The sequence below is a fragment of the Callorhinchus milii genome, unplaced genomic scaffold (genome assembly GCF_018977255.1).
Source record: "Callorhinchus milii isolate IMCB2004 unplaced genomic scaffold, IMCB_Cmil_1.0 Scaffold15, whole genome shotgun sequence".
Lineage (NCBI taxonomy): Eukaryota > Metazoa > Chordata > Chondrichthyes > Chimaeriformes > Callorhinchidae > Callorhinchus > Callorhinchus milii.
The window spans coordinates 17,710,330-17,737,507 of NW_024704756.1; the positions used below are offsets into that span (position 1 = coordinate 17,710,330).

The following is a 27,178-nucleotide window of genomic DNA, read 5'->3' on the forward strand; positions in this document are numbered from 1 at the left end:
GNAAAAATTGGAAAAAGCCTGACTCTGGATATTAACTATGATTAGCTGTGAAATATTATCCTGATTGTACACGAACGTAGTGAGAGTTATTTTCAGCGTTTGTAACGTAGTTTGCCTGGAACACAATCCTGGAAGTTGACAGCAGGTTCCTTATTAGCAATAGTGGGGAATCTTTAAAGTGAGTTTAAGGCTTTGTTTGTACAGTACCCAGTTACCATAACCTTTGCAGATATTCTGTAGTAAAAGACAGAGATTACTTCTCCTGTATCTTTCCTGTCCTAAGCTGTTCATTGTGAAATCCAGGAAATTCAAAATCTCAACTACTTCCTAACTACAAGATCTGTTGCATTCGTATCCACTGTCGGATGTTGAAACAAGCAGGACCTTGTGCCTAAACAATCAAACTATCAGTAGTGGCACATCCGGCACCACATTCAGTGTGTGTACAAACAGTGTCAGCAGTCTGATGGAGGAAAACATTGGTTCACATCTCTGCTCCAGTATAAATATTGCTGAAAATAGTCCATTGCCTAATTACAGCACAGAAACTTCTTTAAGACCATAAGAAAGAACAAAGAACTTGCATTTTTACAACGCCTTTTCACATGAAAAGGTCTCAAAACACGTTACAGTAAATTCTTTTAAGTGTAGTAACTTTATAGGCAAATGTGCAGCAGCTACTTACCTCTCGGCAAATCAGTCAAAATGGATTCCAAGTCACAAACTTGGTCTCCAGGTAAAGCCTTCCAGCAGCAGTCACCCGAAGCTTCAAGGTTTTCTCATCAGATATCTGATGGACATCTGCCTTCAGCACATTTACCTGTAAAGCCTCCAGTGTAGGCCAGAGCCCTCCCGGCCTGCGGCCTCTAATCCACATCACTGCTTGATCCTGGACTTTGAAAATGGGCCAGAGCAAGTCTCTCTGCTGGATCCCCAGGAGCTCAGATCCATAAAGGAGAACTGTTTGCACACAGGTCTTGTATGCTGCAAACTTGACTTGCATTGGGACCTTCAGGTGAGGTGATAAACTGAGCTGCTGTCTGCTTGTTCAGATGGACATAAAACTCCCAGTGTTTGTACACACACTGTTTGAAAATAATGTCATGGCCAATAATCCTGTTGATAAATTGGTTGTACTTCACAGGTGTTTGTGCACAAACATGGCCAAATTTGTGTCATGCTTACCTACAAATACAGGCATTACACTGGAAAGCAATTCCCTGTGAAATGCTTTGAGAGGTTTCCGTGTTATAGATGCTTATCAAATGCAAGGATTATTACTACAACAACAACTTGCATTTATATAACTGAGTATTAGTGTTATTAAAAAAAATCATTCACTTCATGGCTTGTGGGATATTGCTGTGTGCTAATTAGTTGCAGTGTTTGCCCACAAAACAGTCACTACACTATACAGTATATCGTGTAAAGCTCTTTGGGATGCACAACCGACGTAAAGGTGCTATACCAAATGTAAGGATTATTATTATTACAGAGAGCCAAGAAAGATCATTCTGCACAAGGGCTCTACTGGCTTGGGCTTCAACATCGTTGGTGGGGAGGATGGAGAAGGCATTTTTGTCTCATTTATCCTGGCTGGTGGACCGGCAGACCTGAGTGGAGAACTACGAAGAGGAGATCGCATTCTGTCTGTGAGTAATTCATCAGGAGACACAACAGCAGCTGATGTAACAAACAACATACTCTGTCCTGCTCCATCTGTGCCTCCATCAATGACCCAGTCTTCAGCTACAAGGCCCCTGACCTCTAGAACTCCCACCGTCTCACCCTCTCTCTAGCTTTCTTTAAATCCTGCCTTAAAACTAACCTGTTTGACCATGTTTATGCCCCCGCCTCCCCCTGCTTAGCATCTGACGCGCTTCTGTACAGCTCGCCAAGACATTACCCTGTGTGGGTGGATTCATAGAAAGTACAGTTCAAAAACAGGCCATTTCAGCCCATCCACTAGAGCCGTTGGTTACTCGCCACACAAATTAAGACATTATATAAATGCAAGTTGTTGTTGAATTGTAGGTTCTGTATGACCTAAAGATGTGATGCTTAGAAGTGGAGTCTTGTATCTCCATGAGGTTGTCAGCCTCACTCGATAGGCCACCTTCTGGTCCACAGTGTGCAGCCTGGCATGGGACTTCATTCTGTGTGTTCAGTGGTTTAAAGATTATCTGTGTTTGTGTAGGTAAATGGTGTAAATCTTCGGAGTGCTACACATGAGCAGGCAGCAGCAGCACTCAAGAGAGCTGGTCAGACCGTGAGCATCATTGCACAATACAGGCCAGAAGGTAAGATAGCACACACATTAACACCGTGTGCCAACAGAGTAAATCTTGTGCCAAGTAACCTTTGTACAATAAATGAGAATGAATTGCAGAAAACATTGAGACTGTAGAGTTGATACTTTGGTGAAAAGCTCGTCATTCAGATGTTCACCACTTCCATTTCTTCTTTTAACCGTGGCACTTAATTTGGTGTTAAATTCATGGGTATCTGAGCTAACCTATACATGTACCCGGCCATTGACTCATTGCTGGTACTCCGACTTTGTCTGATAAGTCCAACTCAGATAGTTATCTCATTTGGCAACAGTCCATTTCTACTCCGCAGGGTATGCTCAAGGAATGCACCAACCAGCAGGGCAGTACAGGAATCACATGCCCATCACAGCCCCATGTCATAGAAGTGGGATGGGGGGGAATCACTGGCCCAGTGCAGGCCTCCCAGAGCATCACAATCATCTCCAGATTTTTGCTGATAGCTGGCTGTGCTTTGAGTGAGCTTCAGAAGAGGAAACTTGATGTTCATGTTCTGTTGTTGGCTGCTCGTGTCAGACTGATGTCTCTCTCCAGCATAGCCAGGGTGGTTTGGCAAGAGGGCGCTGTGTGTGTGGGGCGGGGGAGTGCAGGAAGGGTTATAAGTGGGATTCTGATGCCTGCTCATGATTATAAAAATACTGAACAACGATTGCTGAATCAAGGGAAATGTACTTTGCAGCAGTTTCTAAGGGTGGAAAAGGTTCAGGTGTGAAATCCTGTTGTGTAAATGTACCACCTTGAGATGGCAGCAATGAACCACCAATTTACTGACTGGTTGGTTGCCAATTAAACGCAACAGATTAAGAGACAAAGGTTTATATTTTGCACAGACACAAAAAACCAATAAGGTTATAATTGTAAAAGGTTAGGATGTGAAAATGGACAGGAATGGAAGGGGCAAAAAGATAGCCAGTTGCCACACCTTCATACAATCATTACAACAAGTTTGCATTTACATAGCGCCTTTCACTCAGGATGGTGACTTCTGCCTTAAGATTGATTAATAGTTTTATATACAATCACTATAAACATGTAAATCAATTTTGGGTAAATTTTAAGTATCAAAATTATATCAGATAGGTTTTGGGGTGTGTATAATGTGTGTTTAGGATTTGGATTGTGCATATACCTGAAAGGGAAGTGGAAGCCAATTCGATAACAACTTTTAAGAGAGAAGTAGACAATAATAATAATCCTTGCATTTGATATAGCGCTTTTCACGTCTTCAAGACGTCTCAAAGCGTTTCATAGAATATACTGTAAAGTGAATTGACTGTATATTTGTGGGCGAACGCGGCAGCCAATTGCGCACAGCAATGTCCCACAAACAATAGTGGATTGAAATTACCAATTTATTATTGCTTTTTTTCTTGAGGGATTATTATTAGGCTCTGTGTGGAGTAAGGAAACTTGCCCAAGGTCCCACCCCGCCGGGAATCAAACCCAGATCTCTCGCTGATTATTTGGCGAGGATAAGTTTGCAGCGCTATGGGAAGAGAGTGGGATTGATTTGGGTAACTCTTTTCAAAGAGCCGGCACAGACCAATGGGCCAAATGTCCTCCTTCTGTGCTGTATAATTCTATGATGCTGTGGGGTGTATAGTGTGTGAATAGGGCGTGTATGAGGTGTTGGGATGCGTACATAGGCTGTGTATAGGGTTTGGGTGTGTATATTGTGTGTGTACAGGGTGAGGGAGTCGGGTGTATATAGTACACAGTGTGTGCATAGGGGGTGCATATGGTATACAGTGTGTGTATAGGGAGTGCATATGGTATACAGTGTGTGTATAGGGAGTGCATATGGTATACAGTGTGTGTATAGGGAGTGCATATGGTATACAGTGTGTGTATAGGGAGTGCATATGGTATACAGTGTGTGTATAGGGAGTGCATATGGTATATAGTGTGTGTATAGGGAGTGCATATGGTATACAGTGTGTGTATAGGGAGTGCATATAGTATATAGTGTGTGTATAGGGAGTGCATATGGTATATAGTGTGTGGAAAGGGAGTGCATATGGTATATAGTGTTGTATAGGGAGTGCATATGGTATATAGTGTGTGTATAGGGAGTGCATATGGTATATAGTGTGTGTATAGGGAGTGCATATGGTATATAGTGTGTGTATAGGGAGTGCATATGGTATACAGTGTGTGTATAGGGTGTATAGTGTGTGTATAGGGAGTGCATATGATATATAGTGTGTGTATAGGGTGCATATGGTATATAGTGTGTGTATAGGGAGTGCATATGGTGTATAATGTGTGTATAGGGAGTGCATATGATATATAGTGTGTGTATAGGCTGCATATGGTATGGGGTGTGTGTACAGGGGTATATAGTGTGTGATTAGGGAGTGCATATGATATATAGTGGTGTATATGTGTGTACAGGGGGTGTATATGTGTGTAAGGGGTGTATATGTGGTACAGGGGGTGTATATGTGTGTACAGGGGGTGTATATGTGTGTACAGGGGGTGTATATGTGTGTACAGGGGGTGTATATGTGTGTACAGGGGGTGTATATGTGTGTACAGGGGGTGTATATGTGTACAGGGGGTGTATATGTGTGTACAGGGGTGTATATGGTATGGAGTATGTACAGGGGGTGTGTACAGGGGCTGTGTATGTGTGTACAGGGGGTGTATATGGTGTGCACAGGGGTTTACAGGCTGTGAGCTGCCGCGGGAGGAAGTGACTGGTTGCGGGGCGGGGCCGGAGCTGCTGCTACTCCGGCTCCGGGCTTCAGGCCTTTGTTTGCGGCTGTGAGGGGCCGAGACCCGGGGCTGTGAGGGGCTGTGAGGGGCTGTGAGGGGCCGAGACCCGGGGCTGTGAGGGGCTGTGAGGGGCGTGAGGGGCCGGAGGGGCTGTGAGGGGCCGTGAGGGGCTGTGAGGGGCCGAGACCCGGGGCTGTGAGGGGCCGTGAGGGGCCGTGAGGGGCTGTGAGGGGCCGTGAGGGGCCGAGAACAGACACAACGGTTATAAAACATGTGAGAAAATGGGTAAGAACCAGCGCCCCCCCACCCCCCCACACACACCCCACCCACCCACACACCCCCCACCCACACACCCCCCCCACACACCCCCCCCCCACACACCCCCCCCCCACCCCCCCCCACACCCCCACCCCCCCCACACCCCCACCCCCCCCACACACACACACCCCCCCCCACCCACACACCCCCCCCCACACACCCCCCCCCACACACACCACCCCCCCCACACACACCCCCCCCCCCACACACACACACACACCCCACACACACACACACCCCCACACACACCCCCCCCCCCCCACACACACACACACACACCCCCCACACACACACCCCCCCCCCCACACACACACACACACCCCCCACACACACCCCCCCCCCCACACACACACACCACACACCCCACACCACACACCCCACACACACACACCCCCACACGCACACACCCCACACGCACACACACCACACCCCACACACAGACACACACACCCCCACCCCCCCCACCCCACACACACCCCCACCCCCCCCACACACACACACCCGCCACCCCCCCCCCCACCCCCACACATACACCCCCACACACACACACATACACCCCCCCCCACCCCCACACATACCCACCCCCCCACACACACCCCCCCCCCCCGCCACCCCAACAAACACACACACCCCCCCCGCCACCCCCACACCCCCACACACACACACACACACCCCCCACACCCCCACACATACACCCCCACACACATACACCCCCCCACGCACAGACACACACACACTCTCCCCTTCACACACACACTCTGCCCTCCACACACACACTCTCCCCTCCACACACACAGACACACACTTTCCCCACACACCACAACAACAACAACTTGGATTTATATAGCGCCCTCCATGCCGGACGGCGTCTCAGAGCGCTTCACAGTAACGGATCCTGGGGCCAAGTTAGGGGAGGGGGAGGAAGGTGACCAAAGGCGCAGTCGAAAAGAAAGGTCTTCAGCCGCGACCTGAAACTAGGAAGAGAGGGGGCGAGACGAAGGGAGTGAGGAAGGCAGTTCCAGAGTCTCGGGGCATAGTGGCTGAAGGCACGGCCGCCGATGGTGGAGTAGAGGATTTTGGGGACAAGGAGCAGGCCAGACCCGGTGGAGCGAAGGCAACGGGTACTGTTGTGAGGAGACAGGAGGTCAGAGAGGTAGGGGTTGCAGAGGAATGGAGGGATTTGAAGACAAGGGTGAGGATCTTGAGCACCATTTTCCCCATTGGGTTGCTAACGGGCAGGTGCTGACAGTGCCACACTTGCCAGCAGTTCTGATCGTTGTCCTCTCCTGGCAGAGTACAGCCGCTTTGAGTCCAAGATCCATGACCTTCGTGAACAGATGATGAACAGCAGCATGAGCTCGGGCTCGGGCTCCCTGAGAACCAGCGAGAAACGATCCCTCTATGTCCGGTGAGACTTTTCTTTACAACAGACCTATTGTGTGGCGACAGATCTGGGAACAGGGAGGTGGTGGAATGAGCAGGTGGCGAGAGGGATTGTGTCTGCATATTTGTGTGTTTTAAGTGTGTGCATGCATGTTTGTGGTATGTGTGCACAAGGTTGAGTTTGCTTTTGTGGGCGTGTCTGCACGCTGCAGTGGTAATGTGGCTTCCACAAGATCTCACTCAATGACATTGATCCTTTGGCTCCTGGAAGTTTCTCTTAACAAAGATGTGTGTGGGTTTCAGGGCTCTCTTCGACTATGACAGAACTAAGGACAGCTGCCTTCCAAGCCAGGGTTTGAGCTTCTCATATGGTGACATCCTCCATGTCATCAATGCTTCAGATGACGAATGGTGGCAAGCACGGCTGGTGACTCCTCACGGTGAGAGTGAACAGATCGGTGTCATCCCCAGCAAGAAAAGGTAATGGACCCTGTAGCCTGGGCTTGTGCAGAAACATCTCAACTTCATCTTAAGTGTCTGTTCCTAGGATCAATATAATAATATAATTCTTGCATTTAATATAGCACCTTATCATGTCATTAAGACTTCTCAAAGCTATAACAAAATATAACAATAACTTACATTTATATAGTGTCCCAGAGCACTTTATATATACTGTAAAGTGTTTTGAGGGTTCTGTGGGAGAAACGTGGCACCAAATTGCGCACAGTAGTGTCCCACAAACAGTCGTGGATTGAGTGACCACATTTTTGGGGGGAGGTGGGGGGGATTATTATCCCCTGGAAAGCGATCTGCAAATCCACTAACTCCCAGTTTACTAATTACTGCCAGATAAACAGGAAAGGCTCTTCTCTGATGTTTTATGTTTCCCTCTTTCAGAGTTGAAAAGAAAGAGCGAGCGAGGTTAAAAACAGTGAAATTCCATGCTCGGCCTGGAGTGATTGAAATGAAAGGGGTAAGTGCAGCAGGACATGCAATGCCTGGAGCGAGCACCAGTGATCGGGTGCTTCTGCTCCCATCTACAGGAGGTGCCTGTGGGAGTGGAGTCCCACTGGGCTAACTGCCAGTTGAGATGAGAGAATGAGAGAAATATTAATGGAAAGACTTGCGGTTGATTTTGAGATCTGAGTTACGTTGCCCTATTCTGTTTGGAAAACGTGTGACACTTTCCCAACAAGTGGAGCAGATGCATTTTTGCTGCATTCACAGCGTACTCACTGAGCACAATCCTCTTACCTCGGGATTAGGATTGCTGGTATTGCGAGCCGTGCCACCTGTGTAAGGTCAGGCAGCAGCTTTATGCACCTGGATACAGGCTCTTCCTTAAGTCTTTCAGCACAATAATCTTCCTCTTCTATTCCCATAGGAGACCATGTTAGGTGTAGATCAGACCTTATCATGGCTCCAAGGTGTGATTGACTGAGAGCCCAGGCATCTGAGCCGCCAGTTACAACACTGCATTTCTGTTCATACATTACATTCTACTGTAATCGTACTTTATGTTCTAGCCTCAGTTAGGATCTGTCACTTTACACAGCTTCTGGATTTTCAGAGATTGCAGCAACTGGCATTCTATACCTGCGTGATTCCCATTGGATAGGTTTTGGATGATCTGCACAGTGGAAAAATAACTTTACTGTGGCTGGGATAACAAGCGAGATTGCTCCTGTGTTTTTTACACAGCTCTGCAGTATTAGACGTCCTGCAAAAAAAATCTAACTGATTAAAATCTTAATGTTATTGTGATGTTTTATGCTGGAGGTGGGGGTCATACGGACTGCATTACGCTTGCGTAGAATCGGCTCGCAATCCCTGCTTTATATGATGATATCCCGTTCACTCACAGTAAATCACTGAGTCAGGTTGCTCCCATTCCCTATTTTTCATTATGGAGTCAGATCTCCTGACTATTGAGACACAGGGAGACCTGACTGAAGAATCTGGTTTTGGGAAATCTGGAACCCAACAACTGGCCATTTTCCTAGTTTCTAGAGTAATGCAATTTACATCAATCCTGGGGTTATCTGATGATTGGTTTCAATGTGGGAGAATTGTGTTGCAATTAGTGAGGGGGAGCCTGGTGCTTGTGTTTTCTTGGTCAGCTGAGGCCCACAGAGCTTCTGTTCGTTCCTGCCTGCAGACATTCATTCTAAATGTGAGCTTGTGGTTAATGATTGAGAGAGAATCCAGAGTTGAATGTGGCTTTGTAAACAGTGAACTGTATCTTAATCTCAGTCTTGCCCCTGAGATTCCAGAGATGAACTACATAGCGTGTAGAGTCTACAATTGTAACTTGACATTAATTCTGGATATAAGGCTGAATAAACAACTAGCTTTTGCACAAAGTAGCTTCACTATAGTATCCATCATTTTGGTCTGCCTGCCTATGAGTGTCCCTTCAGTTGGAGGTGTAACAATAACAAGGTGTAGCCTCTGTTTAAAAGTACAGCATGAGATTGTGAGCGCACAGTTGATTGTGAGAACTGAGAACAGGTCAATTAGTATCGTGTTGGAAGGGTCCGAGAGCAAACCCCACAAGTGCGGATGTTCTGATTCTGGCAAAGGAAAGCACATCTCAGCATCTACTTTCTAAGAAATAAATCAGGAGTGAACAGCTTCAGCTTCTGCTACACGTCACTGTTGATGTGCATGTTGATAGGAAGATGTGCATGAAATCAAGCTCCCTCGTCCTCCCTTGTGCCCCATCCTCCTCTTCTCCTTCACAGTCAGCCAGAACCAAGCGTAAAAAGAGCTTCCTATTGTCGCGCAAGTTTCCTTTCTACAAGAGCAGAGCGAATGTTATGCAGGACCAGGCCAGCTACCAGGACCGTAAGTAGTTGGAGACGGAGTCTGAGCACTGTGCACTGGTCAACTAACTCACCCTCTTTTGATCCAATCACCTTTGTGGATACAGCAATTGGCATGGCCAGGGCTCGCTGATGGAATTCCGGGCAGTTGTCTTTTTCATTCGGCATCCTCCGTATACTTGACCCTGTTCTCCGCTGATGAGATGGTGGGGGACGGGGGACTTCTGACACAGAAAATGATTCTAAAGGGCCCCTCCCCTTTAAGAAGCTATTTTTGCCAATGTAATTTCGCAATGTGGCAATTTATATAAAGCTGTGATTAACAGCGTACAATGTGCTCTGAGACCTCATTGCCTGCTTCAAGTGCAGCCATGGCAAAAATGCTTGTTGGAAATTCTTTTGCTAGGAGTCCTAGAGCTATCCCTGGATGTTCCGATTGCTTTCCTTCTGCTCTGTCAACGTGCGAGAGTCTCCGCTGCTAATTCATTCCTTTCCTTCTCTGTTTCTCGCTCATCTCTGCTGTCTCTAAATTCTTGCTGTTTGCTGCCTTGGATCCAGGAGTTCCCTGGATTGAATGACGACTATTATGGAACAAAGAGTCTGAGTAAGTGTAAGACCAGCATTTCATGAATGTACAAGTCAGAAATCTTTGCTGTTCTTGTATCTGCTCTTTTATTACTAACTTGAGCAATTCTCAAGTCTTTGCTATACTATTGGTCAAAGTCCTCTCCTTTGGAAATTTCTGCAAATTCTTGTTCTTCCAATAAACCAGATTGATGTACACGTTCTCATGCACCACAGAATACACCATAACCTCAGAATCACAAAATGAGGAATTGTCTCATGTGTCCTATGATTACAGAAGAGACCTGCAGAAAGGTCTCTGCCCAACCCTGGTTTGGTGTGCGGGGGAGAAGAGTGGGGCTGCAGTCTGGAGGGGGGGTGGGGGGGAGAGAAGAAAGAAATTCTAGTCCAACTCTTCGGGGGGGGAGACTAACCCTGGTTTCGGCGGGGGAAATCTAGCCACTGTCTTGGGAGGAGAGGAGATTCTGGCCCCTGTGACTCAGATTCCAGGCCACCAAACATTTGATAATTTTCTACCACAGCTGACGGTTCAGAGTTAGAACAATAACAATTTACGTTTATTCAGCGCCCTTCACACGGCGTAGCGTCCTGGATCGCTTAACAGCGGTGGATCTTGACGCCGAGCCAAGGGGAGGTGAACATAGGCATGGCCGAAGAGAAAGGTCTTCACGTGTGATTTGAAGACAGTTAAGGAGGGGCAATATGGAGAGATTGAGAAGAATATGGATGGAGGAAGGGGCAACCTTGTGGAGAAACTGGCTACTGGGGTAGTCGGGGTGGCTACTCTGCAACAACCATTGACGAGTGCTGCGATGAATGTGGAGAAGGATGGCGAGGCTGGAGCAGAGGGAGGCTTCCAGGAGGGAAATAAGGTGGGGAGGGTGATAGGAGAGAAGAACTGAGTGTGAATAGCAATGGGTGGGGAGCAACTGGGGGCATTTTGAAAGGGGGTAGTTTGGGTCAATGAAGGCAGTAGTGAAAACGTGCACACAGAATAGAAGCTCCTGATTACTTCAGGTTTAATCTTGAACCATTGGGTACTTGTTCTCTTTTGCAGAATGTATGACATCCAACACCAGTGACAGTGAAAGCAGCTCCAGTGAGTAACTCGCCTCCTTCTTGCTTGCAACCCCCCCCCCCCGAAACCGTGTATCAATAACACTGACCTTCACGTTGTAACTGGGCGAGAGCATGACTGACCTCTGACCCTTACACTTACCCCATTGGTGATGCAATGGATATTCTCATCACATGCTTTTCACTTTTAAGATGAACCACTTTTCAACTGAGTTAGTCGGGATTGGCTTTGCACTTCTGAAAGACAGAGCTAGGATCAGGCACTTTGCGAGCTCATTGGCACAGTGTGCAGTGATTGCTTCAGCTGCACTCCTGCAGTACACTGATTGTTGCAGTATGCATTCAGGCCTCAGGCTCACTAGCTGTAGTGCATTTCTCTAGCTTGCCATCACTTTATTATAATAATAACAATCTTTGCATTTGATCCAGAGCTTTTCACGTCTTCTAGACGTCTCAAAGCGCTTCACAGAATAAACTGTAAAGTGAATTGACCGTATATTTGTGGGTGAAATATTATTGCATTTTTGTGTGATATTTTGGTCTTGCCGTCACTTACTGTTTGCATTTTCACCTAACAGAGGGTCAGGAGGATACCGTGCTGTCATACGAAGCAGTGACACGCCAGGAGAGTAAGTTAAAGGCTTGAGTCTCACTCGTACACAGATTGTGTAGCTTAATCTAAATGTTGCCATGTATTGGCTCTGGACAACAGTGTAGCTCAGTATTAGTATTAATTTACTTATGAATTTAGTAATGGGAACAGAAACTGTGCAGCATCCACACAATGACAATGACTTGCATTTACATAGCGCCTTTTGCGCAGGATAATGTTTCTGGATTATTGTATAGTGACGAGCTTTGATGGCAGACAAGGGAGGAAGGGGTGGGGACCGCAGGCTTAAAGGTATATAAAGAGGGGCCAAGAGAGGGGCCTTGGGATGTGCAGCTTATGTTGGCAGGCTACATGTCCCTGTCCAGCTACGACCCTCTGACCTGCTATTGGTTGGGGACATTGCTACATCTCCTGGCCTCTGGTGATGAGGCAGATAGGTGAGTAAACAAGGTAGTTACTACTGACCTGAAGAAGCAAAAATCATCAGCTTTTTATGCACTTTATTCAACCACCTTGTAACTGAATGGCACCTGTTGAGTGGTAACTGCTGAATGGCACCGATCACCGACGGGATCATAAAGTCTGTCCTGTAAAATGTGGCAGACAAAAGGTGCAAAGTGTAGCCCATACCTGCTCCCAATCTGAATGAAGCCACACTTTCTGATCACTGTGTATCTCATGTGTTCTGTTCCTTTTATCTCTCACTTCTGTTTCAGTTCATTACTCTCGTCCTGTAATAATTCTGGGACCAGCGAAGGACAGAGTAAACGATGATTTAATATCCGAGTTCCCCAACAAGTTTGGCTCTTGCGTACCACGTAAGTAATATCTGATCTCAGCTTGGAATCCAAAGCCATAATTAAGTAAAGTCTGAGAAAGTTCCCTCTCACTTATATAAGCTAGTAACATTCTGAAGAACAGATGCTTCCAGAAACCAAATCTCCACCCTGGGAAGAGAGTGTGCACAGACAAGCCTAAACCATTCATGTGTGGAACTCTCAGTAGCTTGATTTGGGAAGGGTTACTGCCTATGTTAAGCACCAGCTGAAAAGAGAAATCTCCACCCTCTGCAAGCCTTTCTCTTCCCTCCGTTATTTTATGTGGTCATTAATTTTCGTTATTGATTCCACCTGCAATCAATTTCCTGATGCTTGTTGGTGAATGTGAGCAAGTCTTGCTGCTGTTTGTACTGCCAGAGATTGTGGGTTTCACTGTTTCTGTTACAGACACTACCAGGTTGAGACGTGAAGTTGAAGTTGATGGACAGGACTACCACTTTGTGACATCTCGGGAGCAGATGGAGAAGGACATTCAGGACAACAAGTTTATCGAAGCTGGTCAATATAATGATAATTTGTATGGCACCAGCATTCAGTCTGTTCGGGCTGTCGCTGAGAGGGTAATTACGTAATAGTTAAAAACAATAATCTATCTGGTTAAAGAAAAGCTAAAGGATGAATAAGTACTGTTGTTGATTGGCGATTCACTGTACTCATTGTGTGGTACCAAGCCATTGATACGAGGAAGCTGGTTGACTTCCATTCTTGATCCAGATCCACAGATGTTCTATCACCTTTGCTTGTCAGACATCAAAGCCTAGATGAGCTGAAATTTTCTGCAACTAAAAAGGACTAGATGGAAGCCATCCTCCCTTACTGCTGCCAACGTCTCCACTTCTGGTTCTGACCTTAACCTCCCAGGCCTCAAACGCTTGAACCAGTGCACAACCTTGGCTCTCCTTTCTCCCTCACATCCAATCTCTGACTAAGATGCTTTTCTTCACTTTCACCAATTTGCCCGGCTGTGCCCCCACCTCACTCTAAATGCTGCCAATTAGCACTGGATTTGCCTCTATATGCCACTTCACAGTAACTCTTTGTTTAAAACATTTTGAGTTGCTGCATTGTGGGAAGGCACTGGATCAAACAAATAATTATTTTCGATTAGTATTAAGGTTCTTGCTTCCTTCCTCCCAGGGAAAGCATTGCATCCTGGATGTGTCTGGTAACGCCATCAAGAGGTTACAGCTTGCAATGCTCTACCCAATCGCCATCTTCATCAAACCCAGATCTGTGCAGTCTCTTATGTAAGTGCAATGCCCTCTGATATTGGAATTCTATTTACTTGTGTTTTTTTCTTGTTAACCTGGTATCTTCTATCAGCAGATTAACAAGCCTAACTGAATACATTGGTAGAAATTCCCCCTGGAATATCCAGAAAAGAGGGGTTAAGGATGCAAAGTGATCAGAGATACGGTCAAAAAAGTAGGTTATTAAGACAGATAGAAAGGGGTGAGGTGGAGGGTATAGAGAACCTGAAGACTGATTGTGGCAGAGAGAGATCAGGGATACCCAGGAAGTTCAATTTAGCCTGTCGAAAGGGAAGACGGCAAGTAAAGGAGTTAGAGACGATCAGAGACCGAGAGATGCTGGGCATTATGAGATTTATAGATAAACCTGAGGACCTTGACATCAATCAGCTGGGAAGTAGTCGAGCTTGGCGAGTTTTGTTGGATGAGAATGCCCATAATTTGGAGTTTATTGATAGCCTCAGCTGGGGAGACCAGCAAGAAGTACATTTGAAAACCACAGTTGAGAGGTAACAAAGAGGGTTTTAGGGACGGAAGTGAAGAAAAGCAATTCAGAAGTGAGATGTCGGTGGAAGCCGAGAATGGCTTTCAGTCTTCCATATTGAGTTGCAAGAATTGTAGCTCATCCAGGCATGATGTCGGACAGGCAAGTGGAATCAAGAGTGCAAGCGGGAAAGTAGATTTGTGTGTCATCCATATATATGTGGAAGTTAATCCTGTGTCTGCAGACAGTGTTGCCAAGAGGGAAGATGTAGATACAATATAAATTTATATTTATATAGCGCTTTTCATGTCAGGAGGACCTCCCAAGGCACTTAACAGATCTGGCTTGGCACCCAAGCTGGGGGTGGAAGCTGAGGGGTGGATGGGGAGGCGAAAGATGACCAAAAGCGCTGGCCAAGAGGTAGGGCTTGAGCCACTGAGAAATGAGGAAAGGGTGGGGGACAGGACGAGTACATTAAGACGAGTCCTGATGTACTCTGCAGGTATCCCAAAGGTAGGAGGAGCATCACTTGGGTTAGGGTTCAGTAAAAATATGTATTTAATATGTCATTATTATTGCATTGTAGTTTGCAGTGACTGCTCCAGACTCTGGGCTCATTCCAAGCTAGTTCCATATCAATTCCGAAATGGAATTAGACTCAGTTTGGAGTGAGGTAAATCTAGATTGTGAACGACTTCTGTTTTTTATTTTTAGGGAGATGAATAAACGACAAACTGATGAACAGGCAGCTAAAACCTTTGATAAAGCAATGAAATTGGAGCAGGAATTTGCCGAGTTTTTCACAGGTAGACATATTCTGTATTGTTCACTCTATAATGCCTAGAATAACACAGGTTAGGTAGACTGAGGCACCTAGTGAAATTCAAATTTTAATTATTTTTCTATTAAGAATTTCTTAATGTAGATGATCAAAGCAAACTGTGAAAAGCAGTTTTTACTCAGGAATCGGGGGTGGATATTCCAGTTGCTGCTATATGTAAAGACATTGTACAAATTTACTGACTGGCAGAATATCGCAGCTAAGTAGATGACAAACAAGTTTCAAACTCTGATAGAAAAATTGAATCCTGGGAGGGGGGCAAACAATTGAAATCTTTAAGTGTAGTATTGGTCTCTAACCCAATGTGGGCAAAGATCAGTCCTGGTAGACCATCTATCCTTCAAACGGAGGTGGATTGGATACATTGCGGTCTTAGCCACTTGTGACTATTCTTTTTTGCAGGTTTTTAATCAACTTATTTTAAGGTTTTATTTGGGTACCAACCATTGGATTAAGTACTACTGTCCTGATCTGAACTCGGATCGCTACTAATAATTCTGTTTTCCACAGCCATTGTACAGGGAGACTCATTAGAGGAGATCTACAACAAAATTAAACTGGTCATTGAAGAACAGTCCGGTCCCTACATCTGGGTCCCATCATCTGAAAAACTCTAAATTTGCCCAACTTTAATGAGAAGAAATTGTTGAGGAAAATGCTCCTTTTAAGATATGTTGCATATCGCGTTTTATTGTTCTAATTATGTTGTTCTGAATCCTCACTGTTGCTGTGGCTGTTTCCATACTGCATGGTTTTTTATGGAATTCCATCAAAGACAATGGAAATACGCTCAGATTATTGTAAAGAACATCATCAGGGAACAGGACCAGGATTGGTAATAACTTTGTACGTTTCTATTATCATAAGATCAACTGTGAGAGTTTGGTGTTCTGGACAAAGAGATGGTTTTATAGAAAAATTGATGTCTACGGAGGATTCCGATGGTACCGATCTTTTAAAAAGGATCTTTTTAAAATATCCTAATGCAGATGGGTACGAAGAAAATCCATGTTACTTCTCTGTGATTACACGCAAATCGTGCTTTTATCCAATCAACATTCTTCATCTCAGGAGGAGAATGAAAATAAGAATTTAAATCCGTGATTGTGTTACTGCAGAGAAAAGAATGATAATTTCCAGCGTATTAAATTGTACATTGTTTTACACATCAAAACACAGTCTCTGCATGGACATGCTACATTTTCTTTGGTGTTCTTAATGTGATTTAAGTGAGAGGTGGAGCAGCAAAATGGGTGAAAGAAGATCTGAAACATAGACTGATACAATTCACATGTAGCATCACTGACAATTTACAAGTTTTGTTTTATTAAAAGCCCCTCCCCCTCATTTATTGATATTAATCATTGTGCTTTTTAGAATTGGATTTAATTTACAGTTCTCAGGATATCTGCATTTTGCCATTTCCACACAATATTGTTTCCGGGTAGAGGAACAAAGCTGGTGGTTGAACCTTGTAGGAGATAGAAGTTAAAATTTCTCAGATCTGATCAGAATGTGACAAGTGTAAGATTTATATGATGACCTTGAAATTCACTGTGTGCCGTGTTAGCCATTGAACCAGATAACGATTTATCTGAAGAAGAGGGGTTGAAGGCTGGTCTGCAGCATGTAAGTGATCTTTAAAAAAAATATGCAACCAATGCTTAAAATAGGCAGCAAGGTTGTAAGCGTGTGTGCACTCTTTATAGGATTATAAATAAACATTGAGAAAGTGGAGGGTTTTTTGTTGGTACTTTGGCAGAGTATGTTCCCCAGGCACTGTTTAGAATAGGTTATGTTTCTGTAAATGGAGTGAAATAGAGAAAGGAAGTTCAGGGAACACAGCAGGGACAATCTCCCAGGCACTGCTGGACTTGGGAACTGCCTCTATTATTGCCTGTTACCCAATTCTGAGCCTGGTTTTATGTTTATTATTATTAATTATTGTTGTGCTTTATGACATAATCAAATATAAAATCAAGCATTATGCTCATATCGGTATTAATGGAACCCTTTTGACAAAGTTCTTTATTTAATTCTATCCTCACAAGGTGTCTGTGCCAATAGTTGGCAAGTGAACTTCCCATTGGCTTTTCATACTGACAAAGCTACTATTTTCCATCACACTATATAAAGTTACTCTGACAAATGTGGTGCCACAACACACAGCTGAGTGGAGCAGCCTGACTGATTGGAATAAATTGGTACAAAGCCTCTTCTTCAGTTCTGCTTTTGTATAATGAACAGTCTGAGATGCACTGAATCTTTCAATTAATCCTATATTATTTTGCATTTACTTTCCTTCTGCAGCAGATTATGGCTGGGTTTGGTTCTGTTGATAGCCGTGATTTCAGGGTACTTGTGTTTCAAGCTCTGATTTTCAAGTAAATATTTTAAATCCTCAGGGCTTAGAATGAAACAATTTTAGTATTTGACCAAATAACAGTAAATATTTCTGATATGGAATGGGATTTGTGGGTGTTTTCCCACTGTTAGTTTCAATTGTGTATTTTACATTTGTTTCGATCCACACTGGCATTTGAGGGATTGTGAGAGAAAAGGGAGGGGTGATTATAACTACAGTGTGCCATTCCACTGTTGTTAGTAACCTTTAGTGCTGTTTGTAGTTTTTTCAGAACATAAATATTGTGTCACAATATCTCACAAGCCGTCAAAGTATTGGATCTATGGATTAGATTCCAGATAAAGCAATTAATACTGAGTCAATTGACTTTTTAAAATTGAACTGGCTATCTATTCATTACAACAGATGTATTAATAGACCAAGAGCCACATAGTCAATGGGCTGGTGGTCTTTGCTGTTGAGACCAGTTGAAAAGAGCTGTACTGAAGGTGAAGGATAAAACAAGGTTCTTCAGGTACTCTAATCATTGCAGTTCATAGTGAGAATATTTTGTCCCTGACTTCTGAGCAAGCAAATTCCAGAAGAGTTAAGGCTCCACCAACGTGTGCATTATTTAATATTCCCTTGCACATTCCTATTGAAACACAGCAATTAAGGTTCAGTCTGTAGCTTCTAATCCTCTCTTCCTTAAACTGTCTAGATTTCTCTTGAACAGTGGATGCTATTTGCACAAACAGGATTACCTGGAAGACAACTCCAGATGACACTGATCCAGGCACAGGAATGCAGCCTGTAGTGATTTCTCTACAATTTGAAGGCGTGACCTCTAGGTTTGGAACACAGGTTGACAGTGAAGACGTTCACACTGATTATGTTAATTCCATGCAGTTTCTTTCAGACTTCAATAAGATTGCCAATCCATTATAATGTTTTTAATTTCATAATCTTATTTGTTTTGTTTCATTTATTTTCAAATAGTCTTGGGTGTAGCATTTGTACACAAGTAAAGGATCCCTACAACATGGTGACTTACATACTTACACTATCTTACTGTTGGGTATCTCTTTGCAGATTTTTGTAACTGTGCTGCAAAGATTAGGATTTACTGAATCCACTGTTGGTGGTCTTTCCCCGCCTCATGTTGTTTGGGTTTTCATACTTTCTGTGTACTTGCACTGCAGGGCGAAACATTGGGCAAGTTTCCTTACTCCACACGCCTCTGTTTAGCAGCAGTCAGTAGGAACCTGGTTGTTAGTTGATTGGCGGATCATGTTTCCAGGGGTAATAAATAATTCCTTTAAAAAATAATAAATTCACTCAAGTCATGGCTGTTTGTGGGACATTGCTGTGTGCAATTGGCTGCCGCGTTTCACCCACAAAATAGTCAATTCATTTCACAATATATTCTGTGAAGTGCTTTGAGTTTCTCGAAGACTTGATAAGGCGCCATATCAAATAATTTTCTTATTTTTGCATCAATCTCAAAATGTTTTCAGTTCAAAGGCAGATACCACATGGGTTAAGGAGCAAATCTTCAGCCAGCCCAGCACACACAGCAATGAACGCTTCAAAATACACGGAAATTAAGTGACTAGAATATGTAAAGTAAATGGCATGGTAACTGATGTCTTCATTCAATGCATGTTTTGGGGCACAGCATCCAGTACTTCAAACTGATGGGAATATTTTATAGAGCTATATTCTGCAATCGATGCATCTATGAACCAGATTCTCAAATACTATTGTGGGTACAGTGATGGGGGTAAAAAAAATCAATTCTGTACAATTCAATCACAGCTTCTTTTATATGTGTGAGTGTCAGGAGCTAAAGTCACTGCAGTCTCTGGTTACGAGAAGCATCCTGGTCATGGTTTGAGAAGGTATCTGCTCCCAGACCCTTGTTAGCACGGATTATCTGCTACTGAGATAACAAGAGAGAAAACTCATAGGAACATATTCTTTATTCATGCTTTTCACTATTGTATGCCAACAAGAACCAAGGCCCAACAAAGACCTGTAGCAATGATGTAGCTGTATCTTAGCTACTGTTATTATAAATTGGCAATCAACTCTGTTCAAAACATTTGTTTTCACTTCTTTGGTATTGTGTACTTGAGTTAATTCAATAATAATTTAGTACATTGCACATATCTGCTCACACCTGCATTTACTGTACAACAATCCAATACTACAGATATGCTTTACCAACTTCTGTTTGGGTATGTTCCCATGTGCGTGGTTACCGTGTTCCACCAGTGATTGGGAAAAGTGGCTGAATAAATCTTGATTTGCTTGGGGATGTTGGTCACTTGCTGCTGTATCAATTGTTTTATGTCTTCTTCCCCCCAACTCCTACCTGGAGTTTCAGCACCAGCTTTATACCAATGATGTAGCTGTGATACTGCCTGCAGTACATGACTTACCCTGATGCCATTTGTTTCCTACGTCTGCAGCAACACAGGAACAAACGTTAAGGCCTTTCTTAGCCTGATAATTGGGGGCTGATCGTCTCCAAACCTGGAACTGCAGAGGAATTCCCGCTGCTGACAGATATTTCATGTTTTGTGTTACTTGCCCTTCATCACTTCAGATTCAATTTTCTGTGGATCAGGTTTGGGATTCCAAGTGCTAGAATATTGGGAGGAGAACTGATATTTTATTCCTGTTTATTTAAAAAAAAATCAGCTCTGAACATTAAAAAAAAACCTGTTTTAAATAAATCTGAGTTTGATTGTGGCAGCTTCCATTTAATTTACCAGGAAACCAAGAACTGGTTGAAAAAACACTTAAATGGTAAATAGTATTCATCAAGTGGCTAAAATACATGAACACAAAAAATGGAACCTTTTGTGGTTCTCCTTCAGTTTATCAATGTAACAAAAATTTGTAGCATGAACCTTGTTAGTGATTATTTACATCTAAATGTAGTTTAGAAATCCTGAGATCATTAATCTACATCACCACCTCAATGTTCTGTAACATTCCATGAGACTGGTTTCTTGTGGCAGCTGAGCCAACACCCACAATATTCTACAAACAGCCATTAATGAACAATTTTATTTTGAGAAACTTGTCCACGACACCAGGTATCGCCCTCTTTTTAAGAAGTGCCAAGTGATCTTTAAAGTCCACTTAAACCAGGACATGGGACCTCAGATCAACATCTCATCCAAAGTACAGCACCTCAGACAATGCAGCACTCCTGCAATATGAGCCTGGATACAGGGCTCAAACCAGCAAACTGTTGGCTCAAAGGCAAGAGCCAGACTGACATAATAGCAACAATGCTTTTACAAATCAACATGAAAGTTATTTGTTAAATGAAAGGTTTGACTTTATTTCAAATATTGCAAATGCAACAGAGGTCAACAAAATTACATTCATAGAGCGCCTTTCACATCGGGAGGACGTCCCAAAGCGCTGAACAGAACATTTGCCTATGTAAACAAGTCAAAAAAGGCAGTGAGAAAACAAGCAGCTGAAAATTTTTTGACCCCAAATTTGTTAAAATAACTTCCAAACATTTCCTTACAGTATGATTTGAAAAAAAATTAATTGCAAATGTCCCAGTTGTTGTGCCAAATATGATGAGCCATTCTAACCAAACCATCTGTTACATATATCAGCCCATGTTGCACCTGCAGCTTTTAAACCTGTGAGCAATCTCAGATCTTCTCAGACATTCCCTCCACACAATTGGCAGTAAAATCAATGTGAATTTGGCGACTCAAATTACAGATGTAAATGAATAATTTATAATAAATGCTGACTGGTGAGCCACTGTTGCTAAGCTGCAGAGATACAACGCCCAGCTCCTGGGTCACTCACTCTTCAATAGGAAGTGCCCTTTTTTCGCTATCCATTCTGTCCAAAACATCTGTGTAGAGTCCCATCATCTATAAACAGAATCAATTTATATTTGTCATCATTAATGAGCTAAGACCATTAAAATCTTTTTTTAAAAAACACAAAATAACTCAGGTATTTGGGGAAATTTTGAAGTCTATTTTTTGTGTCAGAGAATTGGGGGAAGTAGGAAATTTGCGCTCTGAGACCCCGTCCGGTGTGGAGGGCGCTATATAAATCCAAGTTGTTGTTGTAATTACTCGGTTAAATTTGATGGAATCAGATTCAAATGTTATTTTACTTGTGATACGTGAACAATGATTATTACACTGAGATTTGCCCAATCTAAGTTTCCACCACATGGCGCATTGCAGATTATCTTAAAAATAATGAAGGTTAAAAAGCTATATTCTTGCCTATAAACTCTTGTGGTTTTATATCAACACTTGATATTTAGTTCTGATCAAAGAACCAAACAGGAGGCGGAGAGGAGCTGAATCATGACTTTGAAATGCGTTAAAGATCCCTTTTCTATTATTATATTGGAATAGTGAAATGTAGAAGATAGTGAATAGGAAGGAAATGTGTAACATCCCCATTGACTCAGGACCGCTGTGAGACATTTCTTACCTGAGCTTCATAGCTGTTCTTCAGCGATCCCAGATATTTAAGGAAGCGCATTCCAAGTCCACACCAACGTTCTGCCTCAGAGTACTTCCCCAAACTGTACAAAGAAACACCAGTGTTCCAAGCTCGAGTCATCAACCATAGGATTTCCACCTCTGGATACTCTTCCTGCTACATGGAACACAATTCGCCAGGAAAATAACAATTTTCCAGAATACGATTATAGTGTATAATTGAACATAATAACTGCATTAAAGTCTAATCTAAAGGGAAAGAGTAGATTGTGGGACGTGAGGTTGCCATGATACAAGAGACCTATCTAATATCAAAGGAACAGCAACCTGCCTGCGGAGACAGACACACTAACTGCAAGTCATTCTGAGGCAAAGGTCTTTCAACTTGTTACAGGACAATTTGACAAGAAACTACAAACAGGGTTCAAAAAGATATAGTAATTTAGGTGAAAATAGATGTTAAAAATGGCTTAATGGTTTATGTGTACATGCACACGGCCAAAAGCTGCATACATTCCCTTCACCCTCTCTCCTTTTGGAGTCCTGTAGCTCAGTGGTTAGAGCACTCGCTTTGCAAGCGAGAGACCTGAGTTCAATTCCAGACAGAGGGCGAAACCTTGGGCAAGTTTCCTTACTCCACACGTCTGATATTAATCCCTCCAAAACAAAACAATAATAAATTGGTCATTTCAATCCACGGCTGTTTGTGGGACACTGCTGTGTGCAATTGGCGTCGCGTGTCGCCCACAAATACACAGTCAATTCACCTTACAGTCTATTCTGTGAAGTGCTTTGAGATGTCAAGAAGATGTGAAAAGTGCTATATCAAGTGCAAGGATTATTATTATTATTATTCTCATTTCTTCTTTTACCCACCGTGCTATCTATAATGATCAGTGCTTCCTCACAGTAAGACCACACTTCCTCCAAGATCTGAGATTCAATGTCAGACACTCCAGTGGGCAGTGATAGCTGGATAAGGCTGTGCAGACATTTGCTATGAAAGAAAATAAAGATACTTATTCCAACTGCAGTATGAAAAGGCAATACAAATGCAGCATCAATATTGCTTCAGTGGTTACTGACCTGCACCGTGTTACATCAACATCAGGCTGCTTCTTTTGAAGGGACAGTGCAATCTTCAGGGCCTTCCTGCAGACTGACGGGTAGTGAGCAGGAGCTTCCATGGATAAAGCTTTCGTGTGTAAGAAGATAAAAGACTATTATACAGTAGATGGGACTACTTGCTCTCACATATCCTCAACCTCACATGGGGGGTATGTAAGCAGGGTGTCTTTGGAGCTGACCTGGCTCCAAGATGACATGCTTGGCAACTAGTTGCCTTTTGATACATTTAGCCTGTCGGGTTCAGTGAGCTTCTCTGGTAATTTATTCCACATATTATCCTTTGTGGAAGCCCACTTCACCTAGACTCCCTTCTTACTCCCCCAGTGTTTTGAACATATATCAGTGAACAATCTCTCCGTATTAACACTGTCAAATTCCCCTTATAATCTACACAAAAATAAGTGACTTCTTTGGAAAATCTACTTTAACCTTTATAGCTTAAATTCCTGATATCTGGAATCATCTTAGTCGTTCACATCTGTACACAAAGGCAGCATCAACCAGCAGGGAAGGCTTTCTTTGCATACTGAAGGTGTAGCTATTTGTTCCTTAAGATTCGAAAACTCTTGCCAAACATTTCACTTACTCGCTGACTAGTAGCCAGACTGTAGCCATTTGATCGTCCAGTTGACAGATTAAAGCCATTATCACATTCAGTTTATACCTGAAGGATGAGACCTTACAAGGGAACACTTACAGGCCAGCGTTTCCAGTGTTTTAGGCTCTATTTGTTGAAGCTGCAAAACTCGCTCCAACACGTGATCTATATCCGAGTCATTCAGCTTCGCCCTGGCTTCAAACTCATACAGCAACAACAGAGTCTCTGTGGGGTCTTTAGAGATATCACCTAATAAGATAAAGCAGTGATTATTATAAGACGTCATGAACCATAAAAAGAGCAATAATTCTATCGGAAATGCCAGGAACAAACACTCCAAATCCATTGTCTCTGTGCAATTTAATACATCGTTGATAAATACATCAAATGAGGTAGATGACAATGGACAACTTTGCTTTGTCCTCCATCTTTACCTCAGCACTCCGTGCCACTATCATGCATGAAGGGTGCTATATAAATGCAAGTTGTTGTTCTTGTTGTACCCTTCTTTTGAAAGGGCTTGGTGAGTTTCGAAACACTTTTCACATGGATTTTGGAGATGGATTACATATCCTGATAAAACCTAAGATTTGGCCGCATAATTCCATATCTTCTTCATGAGGGATTCATGAAACATTACATTGAAAACCTTAGTGAAATGGTAACTGGAGTCCTGTAGCTCAGTGGTTAGAGCACTCCCCTCGCTAGAAGGAGACCTGGGTTTGCTTCCCGGCAGGGCAAATTGTTGGGCAAGGTTCTTTAAACCACACTCCTCTGTTTACCCAGCATTAAGTAGGAACTGGTTGTTAGTGATTGGTGGATCGCTTTTCTGGGGGTAATAATTACTTAAAAAAATAATAAATTGGTCACTTCAATCCACGACTGTTTGTAGGACACTGCTGTGTGCAATTGGTTGCCTTGTTTCGCCCACAAAAATATACAGGTAATTCACTTTACAGTATATTCTGTAAAGCACTTTGAGATGTCTCAAAGAAGTGATAAGGCACTATATCAAATGCAAGAATCATCAACTGCAGGTGTAGGTGGATTTCCTCTGTGCTTAATGACATTCCACGATATTATACAAAGCTATGTTTTGCCCCACAAACTCCTCACAAGACTTATGTTCTGTCCTGCCCCCCGTCACTCTTTCATCAACAGCCAAGCCTTCAGCTGCTACACTCCCAACCTCTGGAAATCCTTCCTTTTACACCTCAGTCTCACCCCCTCTCTAGGTCTTTAAATACTTTTCAGGTGTTTCCAGAGTTTGAAAGACATGTACAATACAAATACAATACAAAATTACATTTGTAAAGCGTCTTTCACGTTGGGAGAACGTCCCATGGAGCTGAACTGTCAGGGATTAGGGATTAGGACCTGAGTGAGCAGGGGGTCGGGAAGTAACAGAATTACTGGAATTGCTGGCAAGTCTGGGCTTCCAGCAGCCCAGCCCTCAATTCCTCAGCCTTGTATCCCAAACACTTACACGCGTATTCACTGTCTGACATAACATATCCCAGGATATTTACTTCAGGCTACTGTAACCACTGACCTGCTGCTGTGGATTTCAGTGTCCTCCAAACTTCCCAACAAACCTCAATGTGCTCCTGTGCCTGAGTGAGACGCTCAATCTAAAAGTGTAAAATGATCATTTTGTTACATGAAACCAAGTCCAGCATAAATATTTCTGGTTTATTGACTTTAGGTGAATAAAGCATTGTGGAGGTTTACCTCAGTCAGTGCAAGCCAGTGTGGTGCCTACAGGGAGCATTCCAGAGAAATGCGCTTATAATGCAGTTATTAATCCCTCTGGCTGGAAATTGCTAACTTGAAGGAAACCACTGTCACAAACTCAACAGTACTTAGTCAATACTAATTCACTAGTAATTGGTTGATATTGAATAATTAGTTAACTTCGGGGACCCAGTGCAGCAGGCTGAGTGGCTCAGAGACATTTTTCCACGGTAACAGGTACGTTTGCTTCGATGATATATCCAATATTTTACTTAAGGGGATGTGTAGAATGTGACTTCAATGTTATAAGCGGAGTGATGAGATTCACTTTGCAATGGGAAGTGGCTGAGATATTGATATTGACAGTTTGGTGATATAAGCCAGTTTTATAATCAGTTCACTGTATTTACCTGACACAAACTCACTGGTAATTACTTGCTTTTGATTCACCGTAGCTAGTTGGAGCTGACCTACCTGCTCAGACGTATTTGGTGCTTTTCGACCCATCTCAAGACTGGCTGCTGCTGCCATTAGTAAGCAAGTCTTCTGTCCAATCAGAACACCTTTGTCAACTGGGTGCATCTGTGAGAGCTGAAGACATGATTTCATTAGAAGAGTTATTGAAGACAACCACGTTCACACCTCTAGCCCTGGGCCACAATACCGGAGATGCTAGTTGAAGGACAAAGGTGTTTGGCTGAAGATCTGGTCAGATTGAGTCCAGCTCCGCTCTCAGCTTAGCTGTGACAACTGCACTGTCATTCACTGTCCAACACATGAAGAGCAGGTCATGTTTGCGGCAGCTGGAAGCCAGTTATCTCAGTGAGATGTGATGAGGTGAAGAGATTGGATAGGAGAAAAGCAGATTAAAAGCAAAAAGAACTAGACTTCTTATTTAGGATGAATTAAAACCTCCCCCCAGCTGCTCACGTCAGCTCACAGAACCAGAGTGCAATATCAGCATTTTGTTCAACCCTCATCTTTCCTTTAGGACAAAAATAATCCCAAACTCCTGTTCTCACCGTACATCAGCTCACCTGAGCATCCCTTCAAGCTTCCTTGATCCTCACCTCCAACGGCAAGTGTGAAAAGTTCCTGAACATCATTGTATCTAAAATAGACAACATCCACTTGGCTGAATCCTCCCCCACTGTGCCCCAGTCTTCCCCCTATGTCTTCTACACCCCCACAATTGCTACTGCCCCCCACCCTACACTCTTTGCCCCCATTTCTCCCTTGTCCCTCACAACCATTATCATCCGTATGAATATCCACCACCCCAACCAAATGTCGACTAACCCACCTCTGCCCTAAGCCAGAGACTGGAACATTCTGCCTCAAAGTCTCCACCCCGTCACCTCATTGTTCATCTTTAGATCACACTTGGAAGAGCTTACTCTGTGACCTAAATCACAAATCAATTACAGTCACCTCCCCACTCTATCTGGCTTGGAATCAGCTCCCCCACTGTTAAAACGCTCAGAGATATTGGTGCTTTCAGCTATTTTCCCATGCTCCCTGAAATTCTCTCCCTAAATCCCTACTTCTCGGCTTTCAATACCCATCAACAAATCTAGCTTCTTAACTATGCCTTTGGTCA

At 43.4% G+C, this 27,178-nt stretch overlaps 2 protein-coding genes across 7 annotated transcripts in view; one reads left to right on the forward strand and one right to left on the reverse strand.

Moving 5' to 3' along the window:
• dlg3 (discs, large homolog 3 (Drosophila)) overlaps positions 1-18,571 on the forward strand; it is a 40,166-nt gene extending 21,595 nt beyond the window's left edge. For 2 of the 5 annotated variants that reach the window (XM_007909726.2, XM_007909730.2), the window contains 13 exons: positions 1,496-1,652; positions 2,198-2,300; positions 6,660-6,774; positions 7,053-7,229; positions 7,650-7,725; positions 9,497-9,599; positions 11,220-11,261; positions 11,818-11,868; positions 12,569-12,670; positions 13,079-13,251; positions 13,829-13,938; positions 15,140-15,231; positions 15,777-16,440. In XM_007909726.2, the coding sequence (XP_007907917.1) occupies positions 1,496-1,652; positions 2,198-2,300; positions 6,660-6,774; positions 7,053-7,229; positions 7,650-7,725; positions 9,497-9,599; positions 11,220-11,261; positions 11,818-11,868; positions 12,569-12,670; positions 13,079-13,251; positions 13,829-13,938; positions 15,140-15,231; positions 15,777-15,883 (1,408 nt within the window). In that variant the 3' untranslated portion in view covers positions 15,884-16,440. Of the gene's footprint in view, positions 1-1,495; positions 1,653-2,197; positions 2,301-5,243; positions 5,334-6,659; positions 6,775-7,052; positions 7,230-7,649; positions 7,726-9,496; positions 9,600-10,135; positions 10,182-11,219; positions 11,262-11,817; positions 11,869-12,568; positions 12,671-13,078; positions 13,252-13,828; positions 13,939-15,139; positions 15,232-15,776; positions 16,441-18,331 lie in introns of those variants that run through there. The other 3 variants (XM_007909728.2, XM_007909727.2, XM_042340733.1) reach the window with 3 other exon arrangements.
• Positions 18,572-20,947: 2,376 nt separating this feature from the next.
• tex11 (testis expressed 11) overlaps positions 20,948-27,178 on the reverse strand; it is a 28,199-nt gene continuing 21,968 nt past the window's right edge. The window contains exons 24-30 of one of the 2 annotated variants that reach the window (XM_042340736.1): positions 26,053-26,169; positions 25,397-25,475; positions 23,944-24,093; positions 23,205-23,313; positions 22,995-23,115; positions 22,108-22,272; positions 20,948-21,527 (exon numbers count right to left, since the gene is read on the reverse strand). In XM_042340736.1, the coding sequence (XP_042196670.1) occupies positions 21,456-21,527; positions 22,108-22,272; positions 22,995-23,115; positions 23,205-23,313; positions 23,944-24,093; positions 25,397-25,475; positions 26,053-26,169 (813 nt within the window). In that variant the 3' untranslated portion in view covers positions 20,948-21,455. Of the gene's footprint in view, positions 21,528-22,107; positions 22,276-22,994; positions 23,116-23,204; positions 23,314-23,943; positions 24,094-25,396; positions 25,476-26,052; positions 26,170-27,178 lie in introns of both variants that reach the window. The other variant, XM_042340735.1, reaches the window with a different exon arrangement.